The sequence below is a fragment of the Odontomachus brunneus genome, unplaced genomic scaffold (genome assembly GCF_010583005.1).
Source record: "Odontomachus brunneus isolate Ranch 3 - 2012 unplaced genomic scaffold, Obru_v1 Obru_scaffold_229, whole genome shotgun sequence".
NCBI lineage: Eukaryota > Metazoa > Arthropoda > Insecta > Hymenoptera > Formicidae > Odontomachus > Odontomachus brunneus.
Window position 1 is genome coordinate 216577 of NW_022639679.1, and position 17010 is coordinate 233586.

A 17010-nucleotide genomic window follows, 5' to 3' on the forward strand; every position below is an offset into this window, starting at 1 on the left:
TCTCAACGCACGCGAACATTATATGATTCCGAAACGCCGCTAAACATCGCTGGACAAAGTGTCCACCGCACTTAAGAGACACGACGCCGAAAGAAACGTCAACAGCATAGACTCGCGAAGACGCGACACTGACGTCGTCCGCGCCCCGCGCACCGCGCGTCACATCACCAAATCCGCGTCTAAACAAACCTCTGTCAGGCGATACAAACAACCAAAGCCAAAGGCGTCGACACGTATTGTTCGATATATATATTGTCATTATCATCAGTTTAGTATTTTAAATATATTATTCATTATTATTTTCTTAACACACTGTTTCTCAATTATTCCGCCTATCACGAACCCGATCCGACAAGCGATTCACACCCGCAACGAATCGCGGTTACAATATAGTATAAAATCAAGAACAATAGCTAGTAAGTATAAATTTCATGTAAGGTCAATATAGTCTGACAACTTATAATAGCTTCTAATAATTCTTATTAATGGTTTCTATTATATGAAATTATGAAATTATGAAAAAAACTTCTGGGATAACCCAGATAGCCAAATCTGCTCGAGCAAATTTTGCTCAACACTTGACTACAAATTTTGCTGCCAAAATGTCATCAAATTGGACACAACATCTGCTAAATCAAAGGTTGTTGGCAAATTGGCGCCAAATACCGAGCAAAGTTTGTACGACACAGTTTAACCTCAAATTGATGCCAAATACCGAACAAAGCTTGGTGAAATCTAACGCAAAATTGACGCCAAATGCCGACCAAGGTTTGTGCAGCGCAGTTTGGCGCCAAACTTTGCTCGGTATTTGACGACAATTTGGCGTCAGATTTTGTCACCAAGCTTTGCTAACAAAACCCAAGCATATTGCGGATAGGATCGAATTTGCCGTCAAGTTTTGGTCATATTTGGTGTTAATTTGGCGACAATTTGGTACCAAACTGTTTGCTGGGAACTTAATAGATGGAGAGGATTACGACCACTTTACTAACTTAAAACTTATTTTTGACATATTAATAATATTAAACAATATCTGATTAATTTTATGGTAATTATGCATAATAATGGCAACCTCATAGATTTAATCATATATATGTTGTCGAGGTCATCCTCCTGAGTAACCTTGAGAAGGTTTTAGCTATTGTTTGTTAAAAAGTTATTAACAAAGTTGCATAAAATGAAAGTAATTTTAGGATACCGTATATACAAAAACACCGAATTTGTAAGGTAGCAAGACCTGCTATACACACACACATGCGCGTACGCATGCACACATACACACACACGCTGCTCGGGCGGGCTCGCGGTGTGTGCGTGTGTTCCTATTATATTTAAAGTTTTATAAGTAAAAAATAATAAAAATAAAAAAGGTGCCTGTCTCTAGCCGTGTAACTGAGGAGCTACGCCCCCTATATCCCTCGCACCGAGTCTTTTGTGAGAAATTCTCACTTCTTAGCTTAAGTACAACAGACTTGCCCTCCCCCCTGCTACAGTGCGGTGAACTGATCAGTTACACAGCTGGGGACAGACACCGTTTACATACTACACTTAATATACTCTGTGTTGATATTAATGTATTTTCTTTTGAGAATAACTTTTTAATAAACAATGAGCGCCAGTTGAAACCTTTTGAATGTACCTAGGGCAGTAGCAGACACCTTTCTAGCCTACAAATTCGATATTTTCTTATGTACGGTGTCTAAAAATTACACTCATTTTATGCAACTTCTTTTGTTAATAACTTTTTAACAAACAATGAGCGACGGTTAAAACTTTTTGCACGTTACTCAAGAGGGTGACCTTCGCAACATATGTCAAGGTGATTGAAATCTATAAGGTCGCCATTATTATGCATAATTACCGTGATTGTCTCGCTAATTCTTGTTTATGTTAAAGCTCCTCGCATTCCGGAGTCAGATCAGACCCCACGTTGCTGTTAACGTTATAGTTTTGGTCACTTTGATTGCATTATTTTTAAATATTATTACTACTCTAAATATATAATAATAATACTTAGTATTTATTTATTATTTTGAAAGAGTAAGCTTAAAACTTATTTTTCTTTTATGAGTAATGTCTTTTATTAATTTTTTTACAACTAAGCTTAGTTCAAATAATTGTAACGTTTTTGTTATAAAATTTTTAAGATTATATTTATATTTATTATTATATTTATTTATAATTATATTAATTATAATTTAATAATGACATGTAATACTGAAGCAATTTATTTGTTATATTTAAAGACAATTACTGAAAGGACATTTTGTTTTTATTACATTTAGTTAATAAATTTAGCATAATTCTTTAAATAAATCTATAAATAAACAGAGGAAGAAATTTTATATTATTATTTATTTCTGTTACCCATTTTATACATTAATTAGATGAAAAATGAAAAAATAAAGCATGAGATCAAATTTGACTTTACGTTGCTAGATTTGTTCCGCAACTTCACGTTGTCAGCAAAGAGTTAAGAGAAATTATATATAAACTTATTTCGTTTGATTATATTGTACTACGAGATCCGTATATAGATTCTTTACCACTTGACTGGTATTGACGTACTTTTGCGTCAAATAAAGAATGTACCAAAAATGACATTGTCGCACTAATGCGCACATTAGTTTTTATTTTTTTTTCGTTAGCAAGATTTTGATGAAACTTAGTATCCAGGGGTTGACGTCACTGATTTCGAATCTGAATTCTAAATTTGAAAATTTAAAATGGATTCAATATGGCGGATCAAAATGAGAAAAGTGACTTGATTATGATGAAACCTGATATTTGGGAGTTTTTGGGATCGCTACTTTCGAATCTGAGATTATTTATGTCAAATTCAAGGTGGCAGATCCAATGTAGAGAGCCAAATGGAAAAATGACTTGATTTGGATGAAACTCGGTACTCAGGAGTTTTTAGGGTCACTGATTTCGAATCTTAACTTAAAATTTCGAAATTCATGATGGCGGATTTAATATAGCGGACCAAAATGCGAAAAGTAACTTGATTTGGAAGGGATTCGGTACTTGAAAGATTTTAGGGGAGCTGATTTTGAATCTGACATTAATTTGAACTTTAAAATTTTGATCTCAAATTCGTATTCAGCGACTCGAAAAGTATTTAGTACTGATTTTTATAAAAATCAAACAGCATTTAGATCTTGCCATTTTTGGATCGGTTGATACCGATTTTCTCTGCAAGCGAAGTAGTTAAAGATTCTTTGTACATTGAATGGATATCAGAAGAGCCTTTCATGGATTAATTTATAAGTTATATTGTTTTTATTATTATGTATTAATTTTATCATCCATGTATCAAATTTGATTATTATTTAATTCAATTGTAAACACCTTCCATCTGTAAATTGCGTGCATGTTTCTGATTTTAACATGTCTCAACGATTGATATGTTAATATTAGCGGATAGTTTATTGTTAAAAGCGCTACAGTTTAAAACCAGATGTAGAAGTTAATACTAAATATCGATACAAATTCAATATCTCTGAAAGTCAGGTTTTTATGGCCAAACAATATTCTCAATCCAGTCGAGGTAAGAACTAACTCTGGTATATACCGCAGGCATAGATTTAAAAGCACAGAACTTGCCAAAACTCGTCACGCCTACGATGTTGTACATGCAATAAGGTTCCTCAAGAATTTTTTGTAGGGGACCACCACTGTCACCCTGAAAATAGAACAACGCAGAATTAAAAATCACATTATCGTTACATTGTATATTGTTGCATTATGCATACATGCTTATACGGGGTGTTAAAAAAGTCTGAAAACGGTCGAATATCTCAAAACTGTTTCAGATAAAAGTTGTTTGGTTCGAAGGGATCTATAAAAAGGTGTAATTGATTAGACCTTGAATAGTCATTTGAAGATCATGTTGTGCCCTTCGTGAGAGGCACAAGGGTATTATCCAGAATCAGTGTGACGGGTGCGGAAGGGTGCACAAATTTGTAGTTGTGATGTTAGATATAAACGATTCTTTATTACACTTAATACTTGTATATTTACTGAGCTCCCAAACTCTAATAGTAATGCATATTACGGCCACGTACATCATTGGCGAGAGACCAGAGGAGAATCCTTCTTTTGCGCTCTTCTCTATTCTTTTTATATTATTTAACCGTTTTATCGGCGGGAATGTTTTGGCAACTAGGGAGTTGCCAAATTTAGTGCTGACGTGGCCCAAATCCGATATATGACAAAGTGATGCTTAGCGCAGCATTTGCATAACCATAACATTGTTAGCGCTGTCAAAGCAGTTTCTCATGAAACGCTTTGGCAACGCTAAAAATAATATTCACGGTTATAACATCTCTCCCCCATGGTCAAAGAAAACGGAGGGTTTGGAACGACGTTTTCATCTTTTTTGAGTGACGACCATTTTTCGCTTTTACACAATTTTTCCCGTTTTACAATGTTGGTTATAATCGTGTCTTATTTTTACATTTTTCGCTTGTTACAATTTTATTTCCCGTGTACAAATATGATTACAATCGTGTGCCTTATAATTATACATGTAAACTATATCTGCGTGCTAGTGCAGGATTGGAACGTGTTCTTACGTTTCGTCTGGTGTTACGTTCTATTACGACCGGAGGGATTTTTTCCTTTTTATTTTCTTTATTATGATTACTGCAATTATGATTACTATCACCACGGTTATTCCGTTCGGCGCTGTAGTATATATTATGTTTTTGTAGTGTGTTAAAAAGTTTGAGCTATTTTCTAAATATTGGTATGTTCGTGTTAGCTTATTGCTTAGTTCCGCTAATTTGGATGGATTTTGTATTATTTTATTTGGTTTTACCTGTAGTATTTTGTTTTTACTTTTTATTGTGTTTATATATTCCTGTTCTAATGTTATATTGTATTCCGATATGTGTGTTTGTATCGAGACGCTTCTTACGATGCCTCGCGCTTGTAATATAATGTCTTCAATTGTTAATCTACATTGGTGGTTTCTTCTGAAGACTTAGCTTACTTTTCTGGCATAACTCACATTTTCTTATGTATTGTGTCACATCTCGTGTTATCCCTTTCCAGTTATGTTTTAAGCGTAGTCTGTTTGTACAATGTACGTTGTACACCTTGATGCCCTCCTAATGGTGCGTTATGGTACTCATATAAGATCTGTCTTTTTTCTTCTTCGGTATAGCTTTGTATATCATGTCTGTCTGTATCTTCTTCGTCTTCTTCCTCTTCTTCTTCTTCCGTTTCGTTTATCTCGTCTGTCTTATGTGGAGCATTTGCTTGTATTATTGATACCGGAGGGTATCTGCTTAACGCGTCAACGTTAACGTTTGTTTTCCCTGATTTGTGAACTGTCTCGTAATCATATTCTTCTAGTTTTAGTCTCCATCTTATTAGTCTGGATCCGGGGTCTGTAACGTTGAATAGCCAAACTAGTGGTTTGTGTTCCGTTACGATTTTAAATTTGGTTCCGTAGATGTAATGTCTGAAGTGTTTTACGACCCAAACCATCGCTAATAACTCTTTCTCGGTTGTGTTGTAGTTTTGTTCCGCGCGTGATAATACGCGGCTCGTGTAGGCTATCGAGTTGTCTGCTCCTATTCGACCTTGCGATAATATAGCTCCAATTGCATTGCGGTGTGACCACGAATTCTTTTTCAAAATCCGGGTATATTAATACCGGTGTGGTGGTCAGTTTTTCTTTTAATTTATCAAATGCCATTTGTTGTTCCCTGTTCCATTCAAATTTTTCGTCCTTTTTTGTCAGTTTGGTTAAAGGTCGTGTTATTTTTGAAAAATTTTTAATGAATCTGCGGTAATATACTGCAAGCCCTATAAATGATTGAATGTCTTTAGTTTTTTTGGGTCTCGGAAAATTTGTTATAGCTTTTATCTTTTTCGAATCCGGTAGGATTCCTTTTTCCGAAATTATATGTCCTAGGTAGATTACTTCCTTCCTAAGGAATTCATATTTGTTTGGTTGCAATTTTAAGTTATATTACCGTATTTGTTGTAATACACAGACAAGTTTTTTATTATGATCTTCTAGGCTATTTCTATATTTAACTATGTTGTCCAGGTATACTAAACATTATAGCCCTTGTAATCCAGTTAGAACAGTATTCATAAGTCTTTGGAAAGTGGCTGGCGCATTTTTTAATCCGAAAAGCATTCTATTGAACTCGTAATGCCCCGTGCGTGTTGAAAAAGCTGTTTTACACTTATCTTTTTCTGCCATTTGAATTTGATGTTATCCGGACGCAAGGTCCAGTGTAGAAAAATATTTCGCGTTTCCTAATTGATTTAGGATGTCGCTAATATTAGATAGAGGGAAGGAATCCTCAATAGTTAGATCGTTTAATTTTCGGAAATCAACTACGATTCGTAATTTTGTTTTCCCTGATGCATCCGTTTTCTTAGGTTAATAATGGTGCATTCCATTGACTACTACTGGCTCGTATTATTTTGTTATAGAGCATTTCTCATATTTGTTTGTCTACCTCTTTTTTATGTTGCTCTGGTAAGCGATAAAGTCGCACGTTTACCGGCGCGGCGTCACTTCACGTGGTAATCTGATGCTTTACGACCGCAATGTGAGTAAGGCTGTTTCCTTCGAGGAAGAATATATCATTGTAATTTTCGCAAATTTTGCGCATTATTTTTTCTTCTTCTTTATTTAGATGCTCTAGCCGTAGTTGCTGATCCAATACTTCTGTTCGTGCTAACGAGATTTCATTGTTTTGTCCTCTGATTAATAAGTTTGTCTCCGTCGTGTCGTATTCCGGAGTGTTTTCTAATATTACGTATAGTGTGGTTCTCGACAGTGGTGCTGTCGGTAATATTAATTATTGTTGCAAGACTCGTATAATTGACAGATTTTACTAGGCAATTCCCAATAAAAATTTCCTATGCAATTTCTCCGGCTGGGATTATTGCCGCCAGGTTTGAGCTCACCGCGGCGCGTATTATTACTTCGCTACGCGCGGGAAGGTTGTATGTTTGATATGGTATTAGCGGTAGACTTCGTCCGGAAATTGTCATCGTTTTATCTGATAGTCAAATTTAGCACGGTGTTCGCGGAGGAAGTCTATCCCTAAGATTTCCTCATATTTGATGGGAAAATCGTCTTGTACCATGAATAGTTCAAATTTCCGCTGCTGTTTTCCTAAGCTGGCTGTGGCGGTTATTTTTCCTATAGTATAGGCTTTATGTCAAGTGAACCCGTTAAGGTCAATTTTTCCGCAGTTATAGGGGTATCATCGTCTAATGTGCGTATTTTTATTAAGCTAACGGCGAATCTCGTGTCAATGAGAAATTGTATTTTCTTTTGTTTGGCCTCCTTGATTGACAAAATTACTAGGTCAAATCCGGCGTGACAATGCAAATCGCCTGATTTGATTTATGCGATAGTCGCGCACACGATCTTGTTCTTTTTTGTATCTTCCTTCCTGATCGTTATTGCTTTTGGTGCTCCCGTTTCTTCGAGCTGTCAGTGTTTTATCGGTATCTAGCGCGGTGATAGCCATTGCGCGCGAGTATTTACGACGGTCGCTCACGGTGTCCTATGTCTCGGTAGGTTTCCTCTGTAAGTATTAACAGTCATCGCGAGTGTGCCCGTTCTTTTTGCAATGTGAGCAATGCTTATTTGTGGAGTTTATTCGATTCGGCGCTTCAGGTTTTGGTAGAACGAATCGGTTGCCATATCGGCTGTTACGGCATTCGCATCCCTGATGTCCCAACTTTCCGCATTTTTGGCATTGTATTATAGGAGCATCTCGTTTAGGGTTTGCGAAAGAGCTTCGGTTATACCGGTTTGGCTCATAAGTCCGTGTGGGAACTTCGTGTGTTCCTCTGATTCTCTCTTCTTCTACTGCTCCTGCTATTGCTTCCGTTAAAGTCGCGGGTGCGCGGGACCGGACTATTGTCTGCAGTCTGTCGTTTAATCCTAATTGATAGTTGATAAGGGCTAACGATTTTAAGAAAAAATGTATGCCGAGTTTCTGCGAGGAGGAATAGAGTTTTCCTCTGTTCCAGCTTCGAATAGGTTTGTAGTTAATTTTTCTACACGATTTCCGAAGGTTCGTGCGTCTTCTCCGAGTTTCTGACGCAGATTATTAAAATCTCGAAGTAATCGAGTTATTGATTTTTTCTTCATGAAACATGTTTCTAATATGTCTTTTAAAGCAACAAAAGATTGAATGTCTTGATTTCTAACCTCGGTTAAAGCAATGCCTTTTAGTTTGGTGCAGATTATTGCTCGGATTAATACGGATTCGTCAGCAGGATGAATCAATTCAAAAGCATATTCGCACGCCGTTAAAAATTCTATTAACTTGTTGTCCTGCGTGCCATTAAAAATAGGAATCTGATTGCGCGCTTCCCTGATGCGTCGGGATCATTCCTCATTAATCGGGGGTATCCCGTCTGTGTAATGGTCATTGCGACCTAGTCCTCGTTCATTTGAACGGAATCTCTCTGTTTCTATATTGGCGTTCCTCACATTTTGTGGATCACTTCGATGAGTGTCAGTTACTCGTGCTGCATGCGTATATATCCCGTAGCTCTTCTATTCGCGCTAGTAGTTGTTCGTTAACAGTACTATAGGGATCATGATTCTGGCGAATTCTACTGGGTCCCGGTTGAGTTTCTTCTACATTATTTTCCGCGGCGTGTGAGGTTTCATCGCGTTGCCCCGTGGCCATTATGTCAAGTGGGTCAAATACGCTGCTATCGTAAGACGTTAATGAAAAATCTCCCCTTTGTGAGACGTTGCTAGTACTGCACGAAGGAAAAAATGCGCGGCGTCTTGTACATCGGATGTCGTCTGCAACTTGCACGCCCGGTAATATACTATGGTCTATCTCGTCGAAAGGAAACTCACGTTCGGCGGTTACATGTGTTAGTAATTCACGTTCGCTTCCGCTCGAGTAATCTAACACGCGGCGCACAAGTTCTAAAGTTTCGCGCGCTTCGTCTAAAACGCTAGCAACTGTTTCGTTAGGATTTGATAGACGTTCGATAGTTAATTTAGCTGGTGCGCTATGTAACCACGTTTGATTTGATATCGTTCAGTTGGGAATACAGCTTTCACTCGACATTCACGTTATTTCCTATTTGCTCGCATTTGCTTAATTGCTGTAGTTGCAAAGAGTTCTCGACTTACAATAATGTTGTCACGGCTCTTTCGTAGTTCACCATATTTTGATTGTGTCAGCAAGTTGTTGCTCGGCACTGGGTCAATGGCATTGAGACAGGTTGCGGCTGCTGCTGGTGTAGTCGCCGTAGGCTCCGGTGTCGCTGACAACGAGTATCTTAGGTTGTAGCTCCGACGGTGGCCTTGATTCCCGCTGCAGTGTTGTCTTTCACCGATATTCACTATCCTCTGCTATCTCTGCTTTTCGCCTTGTGGTCCCAGTTGGTCTTCTTAGAGGGCTCGTAGTAAATTTGTTGAGCTCCTTCTATTTCTCCTTTTGCTTTTTGTAGCCTTCCCGTCAAAATGTATTGACGAGGTAATCGTTTCCTTTCCTTGAAATGTCTGGCAACGCTTATCGGTGGACGTATCTCCGACGTCCCTTGTTGGTTCCGACAGTATCTTCTTTCTTTTCGTTTTTCGTTCTTACACCACTTTTTCTAACCTGTAATGTACTTTTGTTTACAGGTAGCACCCAGGCCCCGGCGGACACCGATCCCATCGCTGCCACCAATTTGTTGTGCTCTTCGTGAGAGGCACAAGGGTGTTATCCGGGATCGGTGTGACGGGTGCGGAAGGATGCTCAAATTTGTAGTCGTGATGTTAGATATAAACGATTCTTTGTTACACTTAATACTTGTATATTTACTGAGCTTTCTTTGTTACACTTAATACTTGTATATTTACTGAGCTCCCGAACTCTAATAGTAATGCATATTACGGCCACGTACGTCGTCGGCGAGAAACCAAAGGAGAATCCTTCTTTTGCGCTCTTCTCCATTCTTTTTATAGTATTTAACCGTTTTATCGGCGGGGATGTTTTGGCAACTAGGGAGTTGCCAAATTTGGTGCTGACATGGCCCAAATCCGATGTATGACAAGGTGATGTTTAGCGCAGCATTTGCATAACCATAACATCGTTTTAGCGCTGTTGAAATGGTTTCTCATGAAACGCTTTGGTAACGCTAAAAATAATATTCACGGTTATAACAGTCATATGGTCATCTTCAATTTTTTAAATGGAACCCCACATATTATTACATATTTTTATAGCTTATCTCGAGAGCTAATAAATATAAAAAAATTTTTTGTGCTTTTTTTTAACCAATTAATTTGTCTCATTATTCTGTGCAAAAAAGCATTAAGGCAAGATTATCGAAAGATAAGTATTTTACGAGATATTTTGTATTTTATATCAAAGTGCTGCAAATTTCAAGTATTATTACTCGAAAAGTTCTTAACGAAAAAATATTTTATTATAGTGTTTTGGAAAGCTATTGAGATAAGCTATAAGAATATGTAATAATATATGGGGTGTTCTATTTAAAAAAATTGAAGATGATCTTCATATGATCTTCAAACGACTATTTAAGATCAAATCAATTATACTTTTTTATAGATCCCTTCGAACCAAACAACTTTTATCTGAAACAGTTTTTTTTTAAATGGTTTGTTTTCGAGATATTCGACCGTTTCCAGACTTTTCTAACATCCTGTATATAGGGTGTAACAAAAGTATCATTACCCTTAAATAAATTTCCAGGATCGCATTTTCCGAGAAAATTATTCAGACAAAAGTTGCATAGTTTTGACCTAGCGATTCGATGGTGATCTTGCCTTTGACCTCGACGTCATTTTTCGAGGTCATTTCAAGGTCAACTTTTTTTTTTAATGGAAACCCCCATTTTTTATTCCAGAATCGGAAAGAGTGGGAAAATTTACATTCAGATATGTATTTGATCCATGGGTCCAAGGGATCCCTCAAGGTCATTTCAAGCTCACATTATTTGAGCATAGTAATGAATCACGAGGCAGGTGGCTTGGTGAGAAACGTTTTAGACAAAAGATTTAAGGTTTTGACCAAGCGATTAGATGGTGACCTTGTCTTTGACCTCGAGGTCATTTTTCGACGTCATTTCCGTTTAAAAGTTCAAAGTTGACCTTGAAAAGACTTCTCAGGATGTATTAAAGGTCGAAGTCAAGGTCATCAACGAATACCCCGTTCGAAATCCTACAACTTTCGTCCATAACATTTATCTCGAACATTTAAAAAAAAAGTTAACTTTGAAATGGTTAACTTTTTTTTTTAATGTTTGAGATAAATGTTTTGGACGAAAGATTGGCGGCAGATTTTTCGCGACAGTTTTTGCGGCGAATTTGCGGCAGTCCGCGCCGCCCCGCGTCCGCCCGTGTTGCCCACACCGTCCGCTCGCGTATTTCGCGGCGTAAATTTTTTTAGTCGTAGCTGTAAAATTTAACATTTTGCAAACGTATGCATTCGAAAGTACGATGCACAAGAAAAATGTGATACATGATATTTTTATTACTAATGAGTACATACAGGGTGTTGCGTCAACATACAGATCAGTACGACAGGTTGCTTGCCCGTATGGCACGCATGGCCGGTAATGCAGGACCGATAATGCAGGGCTTGCCGATATAATTATATGCCTACTTTATCCAATGAAATGTGCAATGCTTCTAATTATCACGATCGTAACGGATAATATACACACACACACACACACACACGAAATAATTAAAATTAATAAGAAGATAAATAAAACAAAATATTTTTTGCTCAACATAATTTCTTAATTTTTTACACAACAGTTATAAGCCTTATATTGTGTATTCCATCTCAGAGATAGCTCTTGCAAAATAATGAATCGGCCGGAAACGAAATTAATGATCGCAACTTAACCGATGACAATTATTAAATTTTCTTTTATATACTCTTTACAAGGTAAAGATTCAATCGTGAATGAGAATATTATCATTCGAAATAATGAAAATATTGCCACTGGGATCGTAAGAGTGAATATTTTATACAAACTTAGAGTGGATTCTGATTCTATGATAAGCGTATCGATTATAATGGAAATATTCTTACTCTGTGACTCAAAATGAAAAAATCACTTTATTTGAGTGAAATATTATTTACATTTTAATTTTTCACTCATGTAAAATAAACTTTCAACTCTAAATCGCCGAATAAATAGTTTTCACACTAATTGTTCGAGAAGCAATATTCTTACTCTATTTTTGGAGTGAATTTTTACTTCAAGAAATTTAGAGAATGATGTGTTTGCAACTTAGTCCCGATACAGAGAGCTAGAAATTTTTTATATAAGTTGATTGTTTGAATTACACATGTTATTGAATCTTAAGCACCTTTTGGTGGACGTTGACAATTAGTAATTAATAGTATATACGATAGATGATTTTACTTTTTGTGAAAAGTTGTGAATGGTTGTGTAAGTTGTGAAAAGTGGTGATTGTTTTGATAGCCAGCATGCTTGTGTGATCGTGACATTATGTTTCGAGTCGACGAGTATGGCAGAGAAGACATTGTGAATAATCAGAATAATCAAGATTAACAAGCAGATAAATAAATAGATGAATAGAACAACTAGAATCTTTTTTTTTAGAATCTTTATTATTTTTTTATTAGCGTTACAAATTTTAATAGAATTAAAAAAATTTAACAGCAGTGAAAAGCAAGGTAAGTCATATATCGCGTGCTAGTCATATAATACGTGTTTGAGGATATTGGTAGCGCGGAAAAAACATTTGACAAACGCAGAGATGAACATTTGACAATTAATCAACAAGTGTTGCCAAGGATGAAAAGTGTAGTTACGTTTAGTGTGATTAACGATGGAGCATGTGCGGTATGAGAACCAAGAGCTGGCAGATATATTACTAGTGTATGGCGAATGCTATAAAAATCAGCGGCAAGCTGCAATATTGTACGCAGAACGTTTCCCGCAGAGACGACATCCAAAACATGGTTTTTTTCATAAATTATATGAAAGAATATGCAATAATGGCACCTTACATAGATCTACGCGACCACTGTCTGTTCCCCGACGCTCTGAAGATGATATAAATGCGGTGAGGAGAGCAATGACGGCTAATCCGCACACAAGCACGCGTGCTGTTGCGCGTGAGTTAAATATGACGCACACAAAAGTGCATCGAATTCTTAAAAATAACCTTGAATGGCATCCTTTTAAAAGACATGCAACTCAAAGGTTATTCCTTGCAGATTTGCTTCGCCGAGAGGCGTTTTATGACTGGATTTTAGAACAAGTAAATATAAAAGGCACTGAATCATTTGCACAAGAAACAATAAACATGTAATGAATATATTATTTTATATCATTGTCTTTCAGATTGACGGTGAAAATGTAGAAAATGATGCGTTTTTGAAAAATATTTTATGGACAGATGAGTGTACATTTCGTAGTGACGGCCGAATAAATAGACACAATGAGCATCATTACGCAGAAGAGAATCCTCATTGCGTAAAAGAAATACACGTCCAGGGACAATATTCTGTCAATATGTGGATAGGCGTTGTGGAAAATAAGATCATTGGATCGTATTTTTTTCCGCAGCACATTCACATTAATGCTGAAGTATATGCAGCATTTTTAGACGAAACGTTGGCGGAATTTTGTGTCGTTTTGAACGTTGGAAAATGTGTCGTTAGACTTACGGGCAAATATAATTTTTCAACAAGATGGGCATCCTGCCCACACTTCGGTTGCAGCTCGTAACGTATTAAATAGAAAGTTTCCAGATAGATGGATTGGAATATATAGCAATCTCTAAGAGCGGCCACCGCGGTCACCAGATCTTACACCACTAGATTTTTTTATGTGGGGATATATTAAAGATCAAGTGTAGCAAACAGTACCAGTTAATAGAGACGATTTAATTAATCGTATCCAAACTGCAGTTGCAAATATTTCTCCAGCAATCTTGTCCAGAGTACGCCAAAGTATTTTGCGACGAATTGTTTTATGTGCAGAGCACAGTGGAGGATATTTCGAGCACATCCTGTAAATAAAAATTATCATATTAATATTTTTTATCATATTAATATTGTTTAGTATTCATATTTAGTCTTCGAATTTTATATAATTTCGTTAAAAGTTTTGTTACAATTTAAAATGTTGTGTACAATAAATAATTTAACATCCTTATCTTGTGGATTTTGTGTCTTATATCCCTTTATTATTTTACAATTCTCCTTTACTGGTTTACAACTTTCCTTTATTGATTTACAACTGTCACTGCCTTACAATTGCTCACTCTTTTACACGGTATCGTCAATTTTACACAAATCTCTGTTCGATTTTATACTAATGATATTATGACAATATCATGCGATATTTTGATGAATATTCGTCAAACGACTGTACGAATTACACTCACGAAATAAATACAATGACACAAATACATGTAGGATGCGAGATATAGAAGGAGAGTAAGTGTTTAGGATGTCATTTAGAGAGAGAGAAGAGATGTAGTTGATGACTGGCGTTGAAGCAGAACTACTCTGCTCGGAGTCATGTATTGAATTGAACTGAAAAGATGTAATACGTTAGCTCGCTTATGTTGTGTTATTCGCGGTGTGTAGTCGCGATTAAAGGCCAAACGAAGGTAAACACTTGGGTTTTAAACCGACTGTCTGTTACGGCACGTGCAACTAGCGTGAGTCGTTGCTCTTGGTATCCAGCCTTTAATCGTACGTAATTCAAACAATCAACTTTCATAAAAAATTTCGGGCTCTCTGTATCGGGATTAAGTTGCAAGCACATTACTCTCTAAATTTCTTGAAGTAAAAATTCACTCCAAAAATAGAGTAAGAATATTGCTTCTCGAACAATTAGTGTAAGAACTATTTATTCGGCGATTTAGAGTTGAAAGTTTATTTTACATGAGTGAAAGATTAAAATGTAAATAATATTTCACTCAAATAAAGTGATTTTTTCATTTTGAGTCGTAGAGTAAGAATATTTTCACTATAATCGATGCGCTTATCATAGAATCAGAATCCACTCGAAGATTGAATGAAATATCCACTCTTACGTTGCCAGTGGCAATATTTTAACTAATTATTTCGAATGATAATATTCTCATTCACGTTTGAATCTTCACCTTGAAAAGAGTATATCAAAAAAGTTTAATAGTTGTCATCGGTTAAGTTGCGATCATTAATTTTGTTTTCGGTCGATTCATTATTTTGCAAGAGCTATCTCTGAGATGGAATACACAATATGAGGCTTATAACTGTTTCTGTATTATCTCTCTGTAATCTCTAATTTTTATCAAATAGTTTAACGTCAGGAAAAAATTAAAAAATTATGTTGAACAAAAAATATTTTGTTTTCTAGGTATAGCTTCCGGAATGGAGCCGTGTCTTGAATCAGCGATATGCCGACGTTTCGCAAACGTTGCAGTTTGCATCATCAGGGCTGAGAACTCTGATACTGAGCTCCCTTGGGTAAAGGTTGTCCTTATATGCCCCCCTCCCCCCCTTTGTGTAGATGGTGTTTAGGGAGTAGGGGACGAGGCTTGAATCCAGCCAATCAGCGTATTTTAATTGATCAGCTGGTCAATTAAAAAACCGGGAGGGCAGTATGCCAAATAGAGTTTACTTGCATACCTTTGTCTCGGTTGAGGTTGTTGGGATGTTTTAAAATTTCTAGACCTTCACGATGTTTTCTGGCAAAATAACTCTGTGAGGGAGCCAATCTGGCAGGGAAACTCTTTCTCAGTTTCTCGGATTTCTCAATTCACAACATTCCCAGTATTCAGTTCACAATGGAAGTGGAACAAAATAATCAAATACTCTTTCTGGATGTGCTAGTCCAAAAGAACCAAGATGGCACCTTAGATCACCAGGTCTACCGAAAACCAACACACACGGATCGATATCTACATGCAACCTCTCATCATCATCCCTCGCAAAAGAATTCTGTCATAAGTTCATTGGTTTACAGAGCGCTCACAATTTCGGAACCATCTTCTCTGAATGGAGAACTAGAACACCTCAGTACAGCCTTAACCAAAAATGGATACAACAGCAAAAACATCTCGCAAATAATAAAAACCCAGAAGAACAGAATTGTCAGTCCTAAAAACACTGACACACTAGATGAAGAGAGAAAAAAGAGAAAAACGGCTGTCCTTCCATATCTTCAGGACATAATATAACCTATCAGCAGGATTCTGGGTAAACACAAAATCAAAGTAATCTTCAAACCCCATAGGAAGCTCTCCCATTTACTCCCAAATCCGAAGGATCAGAAATCATGCCTAGAAACATCAGGTGTATATAAGATCCCTTGCTCTTGTGATAAAGTTTATATAGGAGAAACCGGGAGGAAGATCAGTACGCGAATCAAGGAACACCAGCGATGTACCAAGTATGGTCACTTTGCTCAATGAGCCCAAGCTGAACACTGGATGGAGACTGGACACTCCGTACAATATGACAAAGCCACCAGATTGGTTCCCTCACAGTTATTTTGCCAGAAAACATCGTGAAGGTCTAGAAATTTTAAAACATCCCAACAACCTCAACCGAGACAAAGGTATGCAAGTAAACTCTATTTGGCATACTGCTCTCCCGGTTTTTTAATTGACCAGCTGATCAATTAAAATACGCTGATTGGCTGGATACAAGTCTCGTCCCCTACTCCCTAATACCATCTACACAATGGAGAGAGAGGAGCATATAAGGACAACCTTTACCCAAGGGAGCTCAGTATCAGAGTTCTCAGCCCTGATGATGCAAACTGCAACGTTTGCGAAACGTCGGCATATCGCTGATTCAAGACACGGCTCCATTCCGGAAGCTATACCTAGACAATGTATCAATGACCGTGAAAGCCTCAAATCTAGTAATATTTTGTTTTATTTATCCTCTTATTAATTTTAATTATTCCGTGTGTATATATATATATATATATATATATATATATATATATATATATATATATATATATATATATATATATATATATATATATATATAT

At 36.7% G+C, this 17010-nt stretch overlaps 1 protein-coding gene across 3 annotated transcripts in view; it reads right to left on the minus strand.

Annotated features, from left to right (window-relative positions):
* Window positions 1–2375: 2375 nt before the first annotated feature.
* The window catches only part of LOC116852485 (serine protease snake-like), a 149963-nt gene continuing 135328 nt past the window's right edge, over window positions 2376–17010 (minus strand). For 2 of the 3 annotated variants that reach the window (XM_032832917.1, XM_032832916.1), the window contains one exon: window positions 2376–3685. In XM_032832917.1, the coding sequence (XP_032688808.1) occupies window positions 3518–3685 (168 nt within the window). In that variant the 3' untranslated portion in view covers window positions 2376–3517. Of the gene's footprint in view, window positions 3686–13880; window positions 14024–17010 lie in introns of all 3 variants that reach the window. The other variant, XR_004379783.1, reaches the window with a different exon arrangement.